Genomic DNA, 17,219 nt, shown 5'->3' with positions numbered 1-17,219 from the left:
CATAGCACAACATTCCGAGAGGCATCAGGAGCATTTGCTGGGAGTGGAGGACTATGCCAGGATTGAAAATAGGACAGACATTAGTGGACCTTAGTATCCATTATTATTATGGACAGCAGTATAGCTACAATTGGGCATTGGATAGATACACTTCCATTGATTGAAGGGAAGGCTGTGTGGACTGAGCTGCACAGAAATGAATGGGAAAGCATGCCACTGTGCAATGAAGCCCATCTGCCAGCCAACCCTTCTTGTTCCGCTGTAATCTGGAGACCTCGTTTGCATTCAAACTGTAAAACCACACCACAGAGGTGGAAGACATCTTAAACTCAGCATAGGTGTAAACATTACCGCAGATGACCTCGATTTGGTTTACACATTTCTGCTGCCTTCCTTTTTCTTTACCACTCCTAACATTTTGTCATAAATATGCACAGTGGTCGTTAGTATTCATCTTCTCATCAGTGCACTGACATACTGTATTAGTACTGTATTAGTTTGCACATGTATTGCCCACAGATCAAAACTTTGTTTTTGGACTACTTGCCATTAATGGAAGATTCATGGATAATACTGAATGAGGCAAGAATGCAAATAACCAAGACTAATAGCTGCTGCATAATATTTCAGTGTTTGGGCATAATCTGAAGTACGAACTAATATCCTGTCTGAATAACTACATTTGCAGTGTTGGCTACTTTTTAAATTGATATGGTCTTATCCACAATTGATTTCTCATGCTCTAGTTGGCGTATATTTGGGTTGAGAGTTGAGTTGTATACGGTAGTTACCATAATCGCTTAACTTGCTAGAGAAGCGTCTTTATACACGCACCAAAATCAAATGTTCTGCCATTCATGAATGACTCTGTAATTGTAACTCAAAGTGAGTTTTCATGTGCTCAAGCATTTAAAAACCAGACGTTACTCCCCACCGATTCTCATCAAGTGACTTCTAGTCGTTCATTGAGAGTGTAACTCAATCAGTCCCAGCCATTTTTCAATAGACGTCCCTCTCAGTACGGCCAGTTGACGATTTGGACTGATGTTTCAAGGTGCATGGAATATTATAATATTATAATACACAGCTATATAAACATATTGAATACCAGAAGAAAGGTTAGACACTCATCTTTCATTGTTCCACCTTTTTTCATTTTTAACTTCATTCACGTTTCAGCTAAATTTAGCGAAGTTTTCAACAAAAAAAAGCAGAAAAACAGATTTTGTGAAAAGATACATTTTACTTTGACACAAATTTAGCCATATTTACTGTATTTAGCCAGAAATATCCAAACAATCATACCACAGGATAAATAACACCCCAAAAATTAGTTTTAGATGAAAATAACAATTTAATTACAAATACAACACTCTGAACTATTTACAGTTTTCACATTTGGAACTGAACTGTGTGTGTGTGTGTGTGTGTGTGTGTGTGTGTGTGTGTGTGTATGCGCATTTCCCTTCCATGCGTAACCTACATGCTACACGCCTCCATGCTTTCCCACTTCCTGCTTGCTGTGGAGCCTTTACTACATTGGAAAAATGCAATTTTTCACCATATTACGTATTTTGGGGGCTTAAAACTGCATTAAACATGATCTTTGCCAACGCAAAACAACGGATAAGGTGTATACATACTGTACATCTCTGTATCTTTCCGACATCAATATTGGATTGGGACATCCCTACCTGGAATGCCACTGTCTTTGATCAGTTTTTACTTCAAATGTTGCGTAAACAGTCTTCAGAAGAGACAAGTCAATTATACTGAACTTTCTTTAAGGCCCAGTGAGAATGCCCAAAGCAAACGACTTAATATGGAACGCTGACATTAGACTTTGCCTCAGATGTGCTTCTATATGCTTCAAAAGATGGTGCGTCTATACTGCTGCCTGCTGAAAGTTTAATTTAATAACGGTGTAGACACAAATATGGCTATTTCCAAATGATTTCAGATTTATGAGCTGCAGCGTACACCCTGACATTGAATTGTCAACAAAACAACGTCTCTTTCATCTCCTCAACTAACCTCCTCGTATTCCCCTCCCCCTTGGCCTCCGCCTCTCCAGTCTTTTAACAACAGCTGCTGAGAGATGTGTTCAGGCAGTTTGGCTTTTTTGCATGTCAGCACCCGCCACCGTGCAGCAGGTGCTCGTGTGTTCCTTGCCCACAGCGGTGCATGTGTCGGTTCCCACTGAGACCAGACATTCGGACTGTCGAGTGAGTGGGATGCCGGAGTAAAACCGCTAAGGAAGCTGTCTGTCTGTCATTAGATGTCTTAAGAGGGCAACAGCATTCAGGACAACATATACTGTAGACCGGGTTATTATTCCCAAAGGCCTTGTCCTCATTTCAATGCCATCATACGCCTCTGTTAACGTTGCCCTTTTAATTGTCATTGGAGCCACAGAAACACTCACCCTCTCTTTTGGGCAACATCATTGTCTAGCACACTGACACCTAAGACTGCTCCAAAGTGAATGTCTAGTGTGTGACAGACAAGCAGAGATGTTTTCAGATGCCACCGGAATGCCCAGAATGTGTAGTGACGGACCACCACAAAAATGCCTTTATTGTTGTCACTCAGATACTGTATTTGCAGTGAGCATTCCTGCTACTATTGTTCACAGACACAAATCAATGTGTCCACTTGAGGGTGGGTCCACCTCCGTTTTATTTATATTACAAAAACATTTAGAGTGGCCACTGCTAGCTTTGAAGGCCAACATAAGGAGACCCTCTTCTTTGGTGAACCCCCCACACCCACGGCTCTCTAATTAGTTAGTGAACATATCAGTGTACCTCAGTCCAGATGGGTGTGTGTGTTTAAATCTAGCTGTATGGTCTCTAGTCTCTTATCAGTGTAACCGCTGGCCCACAGTTAACGGCAAACATCTGCTGCTATACACGATGTTGGGGTGAAGCCAACCCCCGTGTTCTGGAAGCAGGTCGACTCAGATGTTTTTGCATGAGTCTTAGTCCAGCATGCATCATTCTGACACGGTCTCACTCATGCTATGATGTAGTGGGGAAGAAATGGACTGAAATTTTAATCCCACTCTCATAGAAAGAGAGATAATACAGCAATCACTCTGGCTTCCTATTGTATTGATTCTTCCATTTGGGTCCCATTCTGTCAGCCTCAAGGCTATTGTGCTAGACACAAACACTGGAATAAAAGTCTTTTTTTCCTTTACCCTGTATAATTAGCGTGTAGTTTTAGAAAGTGTTCTATATAAAGTAGACAATCAGACATGCAAACATGTTATTGTTGAAAGCGCAGTGTCACATTCCTCGGACCAATACAGAAGGCTGATGAAGGCATGGACATACATAAGTACCCTACACAACTTGGTAAGTCAAGATCATGCTGGCAGTGGACCGTTGGAGTCTTTCAGAACACAAAAAACATTCTGTGGCCTATTTTGATCTTTGTTTCCTCTTTAGTTTTACCATTTGCCATTCCAGTCAGTTTGTTTTGGGTTTTTTTCCAAGTGTAAGTTTACACTATTGCACTCTTGCATTCAAAAATGAGGCTTATCGTGCTTGTGAGTGTGTGAGTTTTTTCCAATCGGTTAATGTCGGTGGTGCGGGTATAATTACAAGCCTGCAAAATAGCATGTCTCATTGCAGCTATTTCTCGTGACTGCCAACGACTCCACTGCTCATACACACATACTGTATATCAGCGGGCTGGTCTTGTCTGGTGTTTTTGTAGGTTTGTGTTGATGTGCTATTTCTAGAGATCACTTGGTGTTGTGTTTACAACCGCTTTTGTGCTTTAAGTCCATCCATCCATTTTCTATGTCAATTATCCTCACTGCGGTGGGGGTACGCTGGAGCCTATCCCAGCTGACTTTGGGTGAGAGGCGGGGTCCACCCTGGACTGGTGGCCAGCCAATCCCAGGGCACATATACAGTAGACAAACAACCATCCCCCCCCCACATTCATACCTGTGGCCAATCGAGCGAGCATGTTTTTGGAATGGGGGAGGAAACCGGGGGAGGAAACCTACAGTACCTGTAGAAAAGCCGCACATGCACGGGGAGAACATGCAAACTCCACACAGAGATGGCAAGCAGAGAATCTTCCCCATCCCCTCACTGTGTGGCCTACATGCTAACCACTAGGCCACCGTGCGGCCGTGATTGAAGTCAAAATGTTCATTTGTATATACCCGCAGTAAATGAATGCTTAAGTCACTTGCACTATACACAGAACACATGAACGACATGAATAACAGCAATAAACCCATTAAGTACAAACACCATTTTTAAACATGGGGACAAACATCAATTTACGACCGGCCAGTCGAGAAGCTATCGAGAAGCTATTCGACAACAGGTTGAAAAATATCCAAATATGAAATATAGGTGGCGAGAAATATTTCAGCATTGAACAAAGCAAAATTTGTTCTCAATCGGAAATCCCTCCACACTCCTCACCACAACCCAGCTTTACACAGGTGCCGTTTCTATGGAAACCGGCAGTCATTGCAGAGGCCATAAGGATGGGGCAATTCTGATTTCAGCAGGCAGTTTCACAGACGTCATATTTGCAAATTACCATTAGCTAACAAGTTAGCAACTATTCCACACACACAAGCGCAGTCTTGCTAGGTATAGGGCGCACTGCAGCAAGCCAACTGCGGTCCTTTCATATGCTTCATATCAAATCCAGATGTACGGGTGTGGTAGTAAAAAAGAAATGATCAACTGAAACCTAACTCTTCCCCCGACACTGCACACTTGAGCTGCTCAATTACTGTGCAATGAATAGCTTTTGCCAGTACTAACACTTTTTGAGGCGCTGGAAGCCTCCCTGTGGTACTCCAACATCTGTCAGCCCCACCTTCAAGAATAATATGCCTTCTCGTGATGGATAGATGGATGATAGGATGGAGTAATGGATGGAAGGCAGCCTTAAAGCTTTTATTGTACTTTGTAGGTTGTACTTCTCATGCAATAATTCATCATAATTTTGTTTCAAATGATTGTGATCATATCCTCAATTGGACCGACATGAATGGTTTTATTGTTGTTGTTTTCAACCTTTGAGTGTATTTTGGCATGTGGCACAAAGCACGAACAGTGCTGACAGCAGAAGGACTTTCTCTGCTGGAGGGACACACAAGTTCCTCCAAGAGCCCGTCGCCCCTCACGGCTTTCTCCCTCATGCAAACACAAAGTCACACAGACGTAAAGATATGCAGACAGTCCCGCCGAGAAACTTGCATACTGAGCAGCCACACAAAGGTTCTGTCAATCACCATAAAGTCTGCATAGAAGCCCAGCCCGAGGTCTTCCTAAGGATGGAAAAAGCCACACTAGTCCAATTCCAATTCTCGTCATGTTTCCATGCTTCATTAGTCATGTCACGTTAATACCCATATGCGAAAGAATTAGATTTAAGAATTGTGCGTTTCTAGATTATGATCGGAAACAGGGATTGACTACAGATACGTTATGGTGTGGTAAAAATGACGAGGATCACACAATTAAAACCTTCAATGCAGCAATTCTATCTACTGATGCTGGCATTTGGGCCCATATTGTGTTCAAAAACAGTCTTGAACTCCTTTGAAGTAAACACTGGATTTATCAGACATTATTCAGAAATGTAGTGTAATGCCCTGTTCTGATGATGTTGTTTGTATTGTCTTTCAGGAGGAACGAGAGACATCGGATCAGCTCTGACCAGGATGTGCATGAGACATCGCAGCATCGAAGCTAAATTCAAACAGTTCTCCATGTAAGGAAGCCACTTTGTCTGTGGCACCGCTCTCCCATCATTTCTCTCTGCTCAAGTACTACAAGCCTGACATTTATTTACATGCCTGACTGTTTTGGTCTGTGCCTGGTTGGTCTGTACGAGGGTCTAGGTACAGGGGGTAACATCAAGCCTCACGCCATGGAGCCTGTAGTAGCGCAACACATTTGGTGTTCTTCGACTCTCGCAGTGCCATTCAATACAAGAGATAGCACATGTGACGCGGTTATAGCCGCCAAGTGTTGATGTCATGTGGTACTTGTGTGTGAGAATGCCCCCTGTAGTTCTTTACTGGGAAAGAGACCATTGGTCTGGCAACGGGCATCTATAACGTTTCATAAACTGCATAGCTGTTTCCCTTTCACACACACACATTACCTAGACAAGAGGCTCTAATTTTGGATGGCATTTCAGCAGATTCCTCTTGGATCTCCGCAGCAGGGCCTGTACAAGGGTGGGGGCACCACCCACCCCACCCACTGACAGAGAAGTGTCTGCAAGAGAGCGGTGGTGTCTAATTTTAGTTATATGCACTAAGCCTGCAGCTGCTGAGCACTCGCAGCTTCTTTATCACGCTCCTAAATGCGCGTCCCAGGACTGGCACAGTTGGGTAATGATTGACAGATAGTACTGCACAAGCTCCTAACACCCCTTGTGACACAGTCGCATACAAACGACACTGTCGCCCAGCCTCCGTTCTGTTAATGATTGGCAGACTAACGATACGAGATAGCCAGAGGACACACACCTAATGGTTGTAATGCCCGATTGCCTGTCTGATACTTGTATGGGGTCCAACATAAGAAGGTTCTACAGCTTGTATGTTGACCATTGGGATCACACTTGGATAAAAACGTGTTGTAATTCAGCCAAACTGGAAGGTTTTTGAGCACAAACTGCCTTTTTAAGGTCATGTCACAGCATCGCACCAGGATCGCACCAGGTCAGGACTTTAACTAGGCCACTCCAAAGTACAAATAATTGTGTACATTTCTAAATAAGTATTTGCAGAAATTCACTTGTCACGGTAAGGCCTGGAACCAATTCCAAGTGTGGGATTACTGTAACTATTTTTTCATTGATTTCAACAGGACCTTCCTGGAGGCTCTGATCAACCCCCTACAAGATCAAATGGAGGAGTGGAAAAGAGGCGTCAACACCTTGGACAAGGACCATGCCAAAGGTACAGCAGCTACTGTAGACCTCATCATTTTGAAGCAGGGCGGGATCAGAATTAGATTGTAATCTGCTCTGGCCTTGATGGCCATGTCTGTGAATGTACAAAAATATGCAAGTGTTTCATATGTTTGTCTAAACTAGAATATAAGAGAGCTCGACAGGAGATCAAGAAAAAGTCATCAGACACGCTGAAGCTTCAGAAGAAAGCAAAGAAAGGTAAAAAGGTTATTTTCATTTTAAAGCCTAAGGTTTTGGAATAAATCCTTCACAAATTAGGATCACGCTAACTTGTGCAGAAGAGCTTTGTTCTGACTGATGAAGACTTTTGGTACAGATCCGGTGCAGCTAAACATGACCTTACTTGGTAACATGCGCAGGGCAGTGGGGTCTACTCCTCACTTCTCCAAACACATGCACCTCCATCGAAAAACACGCCATAAAACAGCCAGGCCAAATTCGCTTCCACTTTGTTTTGTGATGTTTGGATTGAGGTTCTAAAAACATTCCATCAGTCAGTATTTGAATCGTACAAGCCGTACAGCAGATTTGCTGAATGTGATGCCACACCGACACGTCATCAGTTTAGTTTAGAGTTTAGTGGTGGCATATTTTCAGTTGACTTTTTTTCTCTCCTTGTCTTCATGCATTTGTGATGCCACCCTTCTCTTCCTGCTGCTCTGCAGCTGACACTTTTGGTAAGTCAGTCAATACACAGAGGTAGCACTGGCTCCATCGTGAATAAATCATCACCATCTATCATTTAGCTCCCCCACCGACATCCCCTCTTTCATGTAAGGTCTTTGGTTTCCACGGCTAGGTTCATAGCATGTAGGCATCTTGTCCAAGGTAACGCCGACCCAGCCGCTGCCTCTTTAATGCATCTTCCTATGCCTCTTTTTCTTTGTCTTGTTGTGACTCTTCTCATTCATGCTGTATGTAGACCTGAAGGTCAGACCATCCAGTTACCCTGGCATCCAGGCTCCATATTGCTAAGAAGCTATTGCTACAGAAGCCCGCGATGGGGTCAAAACACCTTTCAAAAGAAAATGTTATCCCAAGTCGAAACGCGTGTTTGGGAGATTTGAGTGAAAACAGAAGTGGAAGGTACAGTCAATGCAGACCCCTCCTAACCTTGAAAGTGGCCTCACTCACCTACCTTGTTCATAAGTAAGGTAGTGAACATCAGCAAAGAGTCTTTATGCAGTGAAGAAGCCAACAACGATGAATATTGGTTGGCTTCTTCACTGCTTAGCTGTAACTCCAATACCCAGAAACTCCGGATACCCAGTCTTGTGACAAACAGCCCATAATAATACATTTTATTTGTATAAAATGTAAAATGACTGTAGCGTCATGTAATCACTGCTTTCCTGTGGCCAGGTATGAATATGGAGGATTCCCAAAGCCTCATTACGTATTCTATAGAGTGAATTTATCATTGCAACTGTACTCCTTTACTTCTGACTCACATTGACAAGGTCACAGGTGCTCCAACAGCGCCAGTTGGGTTTCTTTGCCCAGACACAAGATCAGATAGACCTCAGTGTTGTTCACTGAGAGTTTAACCTTGGTGCATCAAAAACATTGCTGCCAATTGTACGTCCCAGCCTTTCTGCTTCTATTGAGACTTAGTCGTTTTTTAGTAGTCAAGGTATTCAACGTCCCTCTGAGCTATATCTAGAAACAGCCTAGGTTTGAAGGGCTTGACGAGGAGTTGTGCAGAGAGAGTATCTGCACAACCCCCCCGACGGGGGCCTGCAAGAGGCTTTTTCATTTCAGTGCAGACCTACCAACATGTACAAATGTATGGTACTCAACATGCAATTTGACTCTTGCATATGCTTCTATGCTCTCTATTTCGTTGCATTTTCCTGCTTTCATTTTCAGTCCGTACAGTACCGATAGATGAAGAATTATCACTTTCTCTAGTATTTCTAAACAACTCTGTTCCTTGGGGGGGCATGACAGAAAATAATATATATTTATTTAATCTATTTAATAATAGATATTTACTGAAGATGTTTTGTCTCGCGTTATGAAAAGGTTAGGTCATGTGTGTTTCATGTTGCAGGTCGCGGCGATATCCTGCCCCAGTTGGACAGCGCAATGCAGGATGTCAGCGATAAATACATTCTTTTGGAAGATATTGAGAAGCACGCCCTGAGGAAGGCCCTCATAGAGGAGAGACAGAGGTTCTGCTGCTTTGTAGCCATGCTGCGGCCCGTGGTGGTGGGTACAATGTTTGGCTCATTGCTGCTTCAGGTTTCATGCTCAATTATTTTTCAACTGTTTTACACCTCTGTGGGTCCACCTACTGCCTGATGGGTGCAGGATGAAGAGATTTCGATGTTGGGAGAGGTCACCCATCTGCAGGCAATCTCTGAAGACCTCAAATCTCTGACCTCAGACCCGCACAAGCTTCCCCCAGCCAGTGAACAAGTGAGACATCCAATATGCATTTTTTTGCTTTGTGCATCTTTTGTGTTGCAGTTTGTTTTAGATGTTGTTTTATAAGGACTGTGTCTATTCCAACCAGGTCATCTTGGACCTGAAAGGTGCAGACTATACTTGGTCATACCAAACTCCACCCTCTTCACCCAGCACCACGACGTCCAGGAAGTCCAGCATGTGCAGGTAAACACAAATACCACCTTGATTTCTGGCATTGTTTCCATCCTTTATTGAACCATTTTTTGTTACCTCAGGACACGCCACCAAACATCACAAAAAGTATATGTGCTATGTGATATCTTATGCCCCCCCCGCCATCCATTTCATTCTTCTACCTGTCGCTAGACGTTGCAGGTATAGATAAATGAACAACAATGCATTATTTGTTGCAAATAAATAATAACTGATGGACCTGATCAGTGAAATTGGCTGATTCCTAAAATCTTTTCTCCACCAAAAACATCTTTCACTTGTGCTCCCAAATGGAGCATCCGTGCTACTATTGAACTGTTGTCTTCCCTTTGGAACTGACACTATTAACAGTTCACTCTGGCGAAAACTAGTATTGTCTAACTAATGCTGTGTTAAAATGGTGACACAAGATCCCCACACATATTACGAGCCCCTCTCCTACGTAACGTTTTCGCGCTTTATATGTCAATATGTTGGTGTCGGGACATGGATTAAGCTTTGCTTGTCCTGGTTTCTAACTTCTTTGCCTGTGCCTTTTACACACAACCCAGCAAAGAGGAATATTGTCTTAACGGTGTGCATTCACACAGTGCTAGATAATTAGATGCAGCACTCTGGTGTGATGTATAACAAACAAGCCTCTGTGTGCATGAAGGCACAGGTACAGTAAATAAATGCCAGACCTCCGGTAAAACGGTGATACACCAAATGATGAAGTACTACGTGAAAGGAGTCACGGTTTTGCTTTTAATTGCTGCCTCAAAGTCGCTCGTGCTTGTTGCTTGTTGGGCTGCGTTCATTATTTCCTAACCTTGTTCCTCCTCACTCCCCCAAATCCCTGCCTTCCTCCCTCGTTTCTTTTTTCATCAACCTTTTATTCAAACTCCACCCTTATATTCTCCTCTTTGGGTGCCCTTGATCTCCTTGCTCCACGTAGTCTGAACAGTGCCAACAGTAGCGACTCTAGGGGATCCAGTGGCTCTCACTCTCATTCTCCTTCCTCCTCTTCTTCCTCCTCTTCCTCACACCACCTCTTCCACCACCATCAAACCCACCACCGGTACCGCAGCTCCACGCTGTCCCAGCAGGCCCCGGCCCGCCTCTCCAGCATCTCCTCCCACGACTCTGGCTTCATCTCGTCATCGCTCGACCAGTACGCATCTTCCAAGTCGTCCTCGCCGATGCCCACTGAAAGCAAGGTGAGGGGGACAAAAATCTACACACTCTTCCTCCGAATGACTTATCTAACATGTAGGTAAGACATGTAAACAATCTACACACTCTTACTCCGAATGACTTATTTAACATGTAGGTAAGACATGTAAACAATCTACACACTCTTACTCCAAATGACTTATTTAACATGTAGGTAAGACATGTAAACAATCTACACACGCTTCCTCCGAATGACTTATCTAACATGTAGGTAAGACATGTAAACAATCTACACACTCTTCCTCCGAATGACTTATCTAACATGTAGGTAAGACATGTAAACAATCTACACACTCTTCCTCCGAATGACTTATTTAACATGTAGGTAAGACATGTAAACAATCTACACACTCTTACTCCGAATGACTTATCTAACATGTAGGTAAGACATGTTAACAATCTACACACTCTTACTCCGAATGACTTATCTAACATGTAGGTAAGATTAACAATACAAAAGGCTTTCCCGTCCACTGTGGCAGACTGTGGTTTGGAGAGGCAAGCCTCGGGACTTAACATTTTACTACTTGGAGTGCATCTTTATCCTCAACTCACATAGTGAGTGCTAGGTGGCTCTGTGCAGGCTTAGTGTGGTTCGGGATAAACCATAAACCAACCAGGCTCCCCCAACAAAACGTGTACCATCCAGTGAATCTGTTTTTACAAGTTAACGTCCAAACTCTTCATTATGCTGCTGTGCAGATGAGGCGCTGACAAACTGGGTTCCTTGCTTTAGATCAGATAGGTGACTCGGGAGTATCAGATTTATTCAAATAGGCACAGGTTGATCCTTTGTTGTCTTCAAAATCACCAATTGCATGTTTTAAGAATAAGGAATTTTCCAGAGCAGAGGGATCTTCAAGCTCTCTTCAATCCTCCAGCAGGCCTCTTAACACCATGCCACATCAGAGCGACAATGCATGTAATGGACTAATGACTCCCACGTGGCCGCACCTCCGACTAACTGCTGAGAATTACGTTGCCTGTGCCATCTAACGTACTGCTTGTAACGCTGACATGTCCGTTTGCCCGTCTCCACGTGTCTGTCCCTCTGCTACCTGCTTTGGTCCCGCTTGCTGCCGTTGTCCCAGCCTTGTGCCAGTTCCAGCTCCTCTGATGTGTCAGAGTGTGGGCAGCTTCACGGGGACTTCACCAGTGAACCCCATTCCCTAGCAGCTGCCGCCACACCTCCGCACGCTGCTGACCAGGTGAAACCCCCTCTTCCCCCACCCCCTCTTATGCAACAATGTTTCTGTTGTACTGGAAGCCCTGCTTCTTCCTACTAAACTTCATACTGAACATAGCACCCACTTGGCTTCCCAAACACCACAAACCACCTGAGATCACTAGACCGCTAGAAGTAGAGCAGAATGGAGTGCACTACTTGTCCACCACCAGTAGAGGTGCTGTTGAGTCTTTTTGCAATATAAACACATCAATTGTGGACAAAATCATATTAAATAGTGACAATATATACATTTGTCAATCAACAAAATAACCAAGGAATCGGAACCCCATACCATTGCCATACCTTGTTTACTTAGTTTTTTATTCTTTTACTTGTCTTGGGTATTTGGATGATTTCCGTTGTGTACATTTTTATTCTTCCATTTTATCATTTCAATCATTCATCCCGTTGTTTTTTTTCTGTCATGTCTTTCTGTTATCCTCCCACCGACATACGCAAGCAGCTCTCCAATGGCTTTGACCACCACAGCCCAGCCAACCCCCCCTGCAATGGTGTGAGCCTGTGCTCCAGCACAACCTTCCCTTCCTTCCCTCCATCCTCCACTTCCTCCTCCTGCCCCACACCATCATGGTCCCGTCCTGCCTCAGCACTGCTGCCAGACTTCCCCCACCACTGCCCGATGGGCTCTCTTATGGTGCCTTCCTCTCGCGTCCCCAGCTGGAAGGTTGGTCCGAAGACCATTGTATTGGACTCGTCCAGGGTCTGGTCTACATGACATCCTTTTTACCTTTTGTTTATTCATTGTAGTTTGCCATCATTTGAACGGATTGCACAGAAGGAGAAGTATTCCTGTGAGTCCATTCTGATCAGAACACTGACTGACTCGACTGTTTTTTACCAGGACTGGGCAAAGCCAGGACCATATGACCAGCCCATGGTCAACACACTGCGCAAGAAGAAAGACAAGGGGCCTCCAGCTGTAGTGGACTGTAATGGTGGTACGGGCACTGAAAGCACTGCACCACAAAGCCTTTCAACCCGTACCCCTACCCCAACCCCTACCCCAGCTCCAGCTGAATTGCAGACGCCCCAAAAAGCTTCAGTCCAAGGGAGGAACAGGACAGCACCAGTTGAGGTCACTTCAGTCTTTCTCAGTCAACACAGATTCTGTCTCGTCATTGTCGCTCTTCTTCATCTTCACTAAGTTCTACTGTGATACATGTACATATATGTAGTAACACTTGCAGAGCTGAGTACTCAAGCTATATTGATGCCTCCAGGCTGCTGAATTTGAGGCCCAGGATGAACTGGCTCTAGCCCTATCAAGAGGCCTGGAACTGGACACGCAGAGGTCCAGTCGGGACTCAATACAGTGCTCAAGCGGATACAACACTCAGACCAACACACCCTGCTGCTCTGAGGACACAATACCCTCCCAAGGTAACGCGCAGTACTCAAGTACCCAAGCAGTCACAGGAACACTTCATACTTCTGTTTTACAGTATATTGATTTCTCTTTATTGGTTCCCCTCCAGTGTCAGATTATGACTATTTCTCCATGGCTGGGGACCAGGAGCCTGAGCTGCAGCACTCCGACTTTGACAAGTCATCCACCATCCCCAGAAACAGCGATCTCGGCCAGTCCTACCGACGCATGTTTCAGACCAAGCGGCCTGCCTCAACGGCCGGCCTGCCAAGCGCACAGGCGGGCTACCCCGATGGATCTCATCCCTCCACACCCACCCACATGGGGACGCTTACCGCCACTGGTCCTTATCCTCCTACTCCGACAGGTACACACTCGGCTTACACAGTCCACTCGCACTCCTCATCTTTTTATGACACGTTTGCACCTGCTTTGGACTGATGGATTTAGAATATGCAGCAGGGTTTCCTTAGGATTGTTTGACGCCGTGGTGGTCGACTGCATGGGAGGCGGACTGCCGCCGCTGCTGCATCGCCATGGCACCAATCCATTTATTTAACATTTCCATTTACTGTCGCTGATGATGTCAACATTAGGGCGGGCTTCAAGAAGAAATGCATGAATGAACTTGAATACTTTTCTCTCAGCTTGTACTCCCTCTCCTCATCTGTCAAGCGCACGTTGTGAAATGTTTTTATGATATTTGACGTTAATATTTGAAACTTATTGTGGTCAATTTGTAAATAATAACAATAGAATACAAATAAAAACTCAAGTCTAATAGTTGTCTTTCTTTACAGGCAATTCACATCATGGCTTTTACTCTGGATCCCATAATTCCTCTGGCTCCTATTCCACGGGGCACGGTCCAATCATTGTCACCCCTGGTGTCGCCACAATCCGCCGCACTCCCTCCTCAAAACCCTCATCCCGCCGTGCAGGCTCACTTGTAGGTGCAGGTCCGGTTTCTGTTCGCACAAGCGTCATCCCGGTCAAAATTCCAACCGTGCCTGACATGCCGGGGGTGGTGAATGGGAGCAGGAGCGGAGAGGAGCAAGGAAGACAGAATTCAGATTCTCTCGCATTTCCAGGAGGTGAGACGGCTGGCACACTGCCCGTGGCGTCTTGGAGCGGTCAGGCTTCGACCAATCCTCCCACCACCCCGCTGTCCCACCAGCTGGCCCAGCAGCACCCTCACAGTGAGCCAGGAGGAGACGAGGCAGGCGTGGGGGCAGATGGCAACATGTTGATGGCCATCCGCAAGGGTGTCAAGCTCAAGAGGACCCTCACCAATGACCGCTCTGCACCCCGCGTTGCGTAACGTCAGCGACATCCTTCACAGGGTTCAGTTCCCTCACGGACATTTGGGTTGTTGGTTTACTCAACAACCAAATTTCAGTTGTTTTATGTGCCGCATTTGCTGCTGGAGTGAGAACACCTCCTGTCGTATGCCCACCGGTAAATCCCGTGCCATGAGTCAAGCAACGTTTCTCAGAAGATGTTAAAGTTGGACATTTTGTGACAAAGAACGGACGTGTTTTTGACGATTTGAGTCCATAGCTGTGCAATTACAGAGTTCATGACAGAGGATGATGTGTCCCTATGAACTGAAGGGGTTGGTGTTCCCACTCTAGGAGGCGGTTTGAAGGTTGGGCCACCATGAAAGAGATGGGTAACGTCTAGGGGAGGCTCCAACGTGGCTTAAATCCACCGTGTACCTAAAGGACATTCTAGCGGCTGCAGACCCATGTCTTGGCTCAAGGCTGTCCTGTGTACTTTCAGTCGCCACTGTGACACGACTGACAATTAAATGGACAGCACGCCTGCTATTCTAGTTATCATTTAGCATCACATGGCGGATGCTCTTGTTTAAAGGGAAACACATTGTGCTCTTTACTGACTTGTTGTCCGTGATTTGTAAACATTTGTTGCTGCTTCTCACCTTAACTTGTATGAACTCGTGCTTCTCCACGGTGCCCGACTTTTTTTTAGAATCCTCCCTTTAAGTAGTTTTAATATTGTGTGGCAGCACAATGTCAGCCTCGTTTTACAAAGTAAGTTCTTGATGTTGTACATGCACCGTTGCCATTGGGATACCACTTTGTTTTTATTTGAACTCTTCTAGTCTAATATGAGCTAAAATATCTCATGATGAGCTTTGGATGTTAGCATTTATGAATTGGCTTCTTTTCTCTAGCATTTATTAGCCATACTGCCACATCCAGCAGAGCGATATAGAGCATATAGCTTACTAATGTCATGTAAAAACAATGGAACAAATCGAATCAACACTTAGAAACTAATTAGGAAGAGGGCGTTAATACAACAGCATGTAGCATTGGTTAGATTTGCCCATCTGTCGCGTGTGGAAACTTGGTGTTGGAGTCGTAGCATTAGCCGACCAGACACGTCCTGTGTGTACAATCACAACAATGTCATTGTTATTATCTCACAAATACTGTGGCTGTCTTTTTCTATCCACAAGATGACGTCACACTGTTTGTGTTTGAATTTCACTTCAACACTGTGAGAGCATGCTGACCTAACGACGCATAAGAATTGTAAATATTTAACTGTCGGAGCATTTTAATTTATTTTCTCCATGTTTATTTTGGACTCCCCCGTAACACGGTAGCTCTGTTCACGCACCCACGATCTGATGTGTGATGAATGCCATTCTAGCAACACCGATGCCTTTGTGCTATGAATGACTTTGGGTCCCTTATTTCACACCGACACGTATAAACTAGAATTGATCAGAGCTGGCCGCCGAGAAAGTACATCACCACTATAATAGTACTACGGGTTGCTGTGAAAGCTCACAGATACTGGCTTTGTAATGGAGATACTGTACTTCATCGGTATTACTCCTGAGGTGGAGACATCAAGAGCATGTAGGCCTACTCTAACCTGACTTACTTTCCCAAAGTTATACGCTATAATGAGTTAGAATCGAACGCTTAAGAAGGGTGGCAATGAACGAAGGCATCTGAATCCGTTGATTTGACCAACAATGAACAATTTACCTCCATACTGTTACATTTCAATGGCTGTACAGGTGAAACGATGACTTATGTCAATATTGTTGTAACCCTGTCCACTTGTCCCCTTGTCTAAAACTCGTATTATCCACCTGAAATGTTTATATTTACATGAGTTCCTTGTTGTCTGCATATCTAGTGGAATAATAAGGCTATACTGTACATTCTGCTCAGAGACTTGACCTATTTACCTGTCCCTGCACAGTTCAACAGGCAAGGATGCAATTTATTCCCAATAGTTTGTGGTTGTTGACAGCTTAAGCAATATAATAAAAAAAAGAAATTGACCGGTCTTGTGAGTGAATATGTCTACTCTATTTATTTGTATATTTCCTTCTTTTCGTTATGTTTTTTAGTGTTTTCATTTTGTTCTGCTTCATTAGCCATTACTGCACAAATCACAACACATTATTATTACGGCCACAGGGGGTCACTGTTTTCCGCTGCCTGCATGGTTGAGCAAAATAGATACAAATAGATCGGTTATGCAAATAGATACTCTATTGAGCTCCAGGAGAAATTCACAATGAAAAATGCATTAATTATCCCGTCAGAAAAATATTCATATTTAGAAGAAATCATAATGTGGATTTTCCATAACATTCGAGATTACCTGTGTTGTGTGGAAACCTTCCTGGTGGAGTGACGTGTTTAAAGTAGGCAGGATTGTGGCCAGGCCCAGTCCTACATACTGTTAAATGATGTTAAACTATAATTTTCCGACAGGTAGCTTTAAACTTTAAATAAATAC

The 17,219-nt window shown here is 44.3% G+C and overlaps 1 protein-coding gene across 9 annotated transcripts in view; it reads left to right on the top strand.

The window, feature by feature from the left end:
• LOC131105410 (protein MTSS 1-like) overlaps positions 1–16,761 on the top strand; it is a 30,344-nt gene extending 13,583 nt beyond the window's left edge. Inside the window, exons 4-17 of one of the 9 annotated variants that reach the window (XM_058053483.2) lie at positions 5,673–5,757; positions 6,867–6,958; positions 7,096–7,170; positions 7,638–7,649; positions 9,026–9,183; positions 9,286–9,393; positions 9,491–9,588; positions 10,667–10,796; positions 11,904–12,020; positions 12,501–12,725; positions 12,903–13,136; positions 13,282–13,441; positions 13,537–13,794; positions 14,228–16,761. In XM_058053483.2, coding sequence (XP_057909466.2) covers positions 5,673–5,757; positions 6,867–6,958; positions 7,096–7,170; positions 7,638–7,649; positions 9,026–9,183; positions 9,286–9,393; positions 9,491–9,588; positions 10,667–10,796; positions 11,904–12,020; positions 12,501–12,725; positions 12,903–13,136; positions 13,282–13,441; positions 13,537–13,794; positions 14,228–14,748 — 2,273 coding nt within the window. In that variant the 3' untranslated portion in view covers positions 14,749–16,761. Of the gene's footprint in view, positions 1–5,672; positions 5,758–6,866; positions 6,959–7,095; positions 7,171–7,637; positions 7,650–9,025; positions 9,184–9,285; positions 9,394–9,490; positions 9,589–10,534; positions 10,797–11,903; positions 12,021–12,500; positions 12,726–12,902; positions 13,137–13,281; positions 13,442–13,536; positions 13,795–14,227 lie in introns of all 9 variants that reach the window. The other 8 variants (XM_058053478.2, XM_058053479.2, XM_058053485.2 and 5 more) reach the window with 8 other exon arrangements.
• The last annotated feature ends 458 nt before the right edge of the window (positions 16,762–17,219 follow it).

The sequence above is a fragment of the Doryrhamphus excisus genome, linkage group LG5, assembly GCF_037039965.1.
Source record: "Doryrhamphus excisus strain RoL-2023G ecotype Guam linkage group LG5, RoL_Dexc_Guam_v1.1, whole genome shotgun sequence".
Taxonomy (NCBI): domain Eukaryota; kingdom Metazoa; phylum Chordata; class Actinopteri; order Syngnathiformes; family Syngnathidae; genus Doryrhamphus; species Doryrhamphus excisus.
This window is presented reverse-complemented; position numbering and strand designations above follow the sequence as displayed.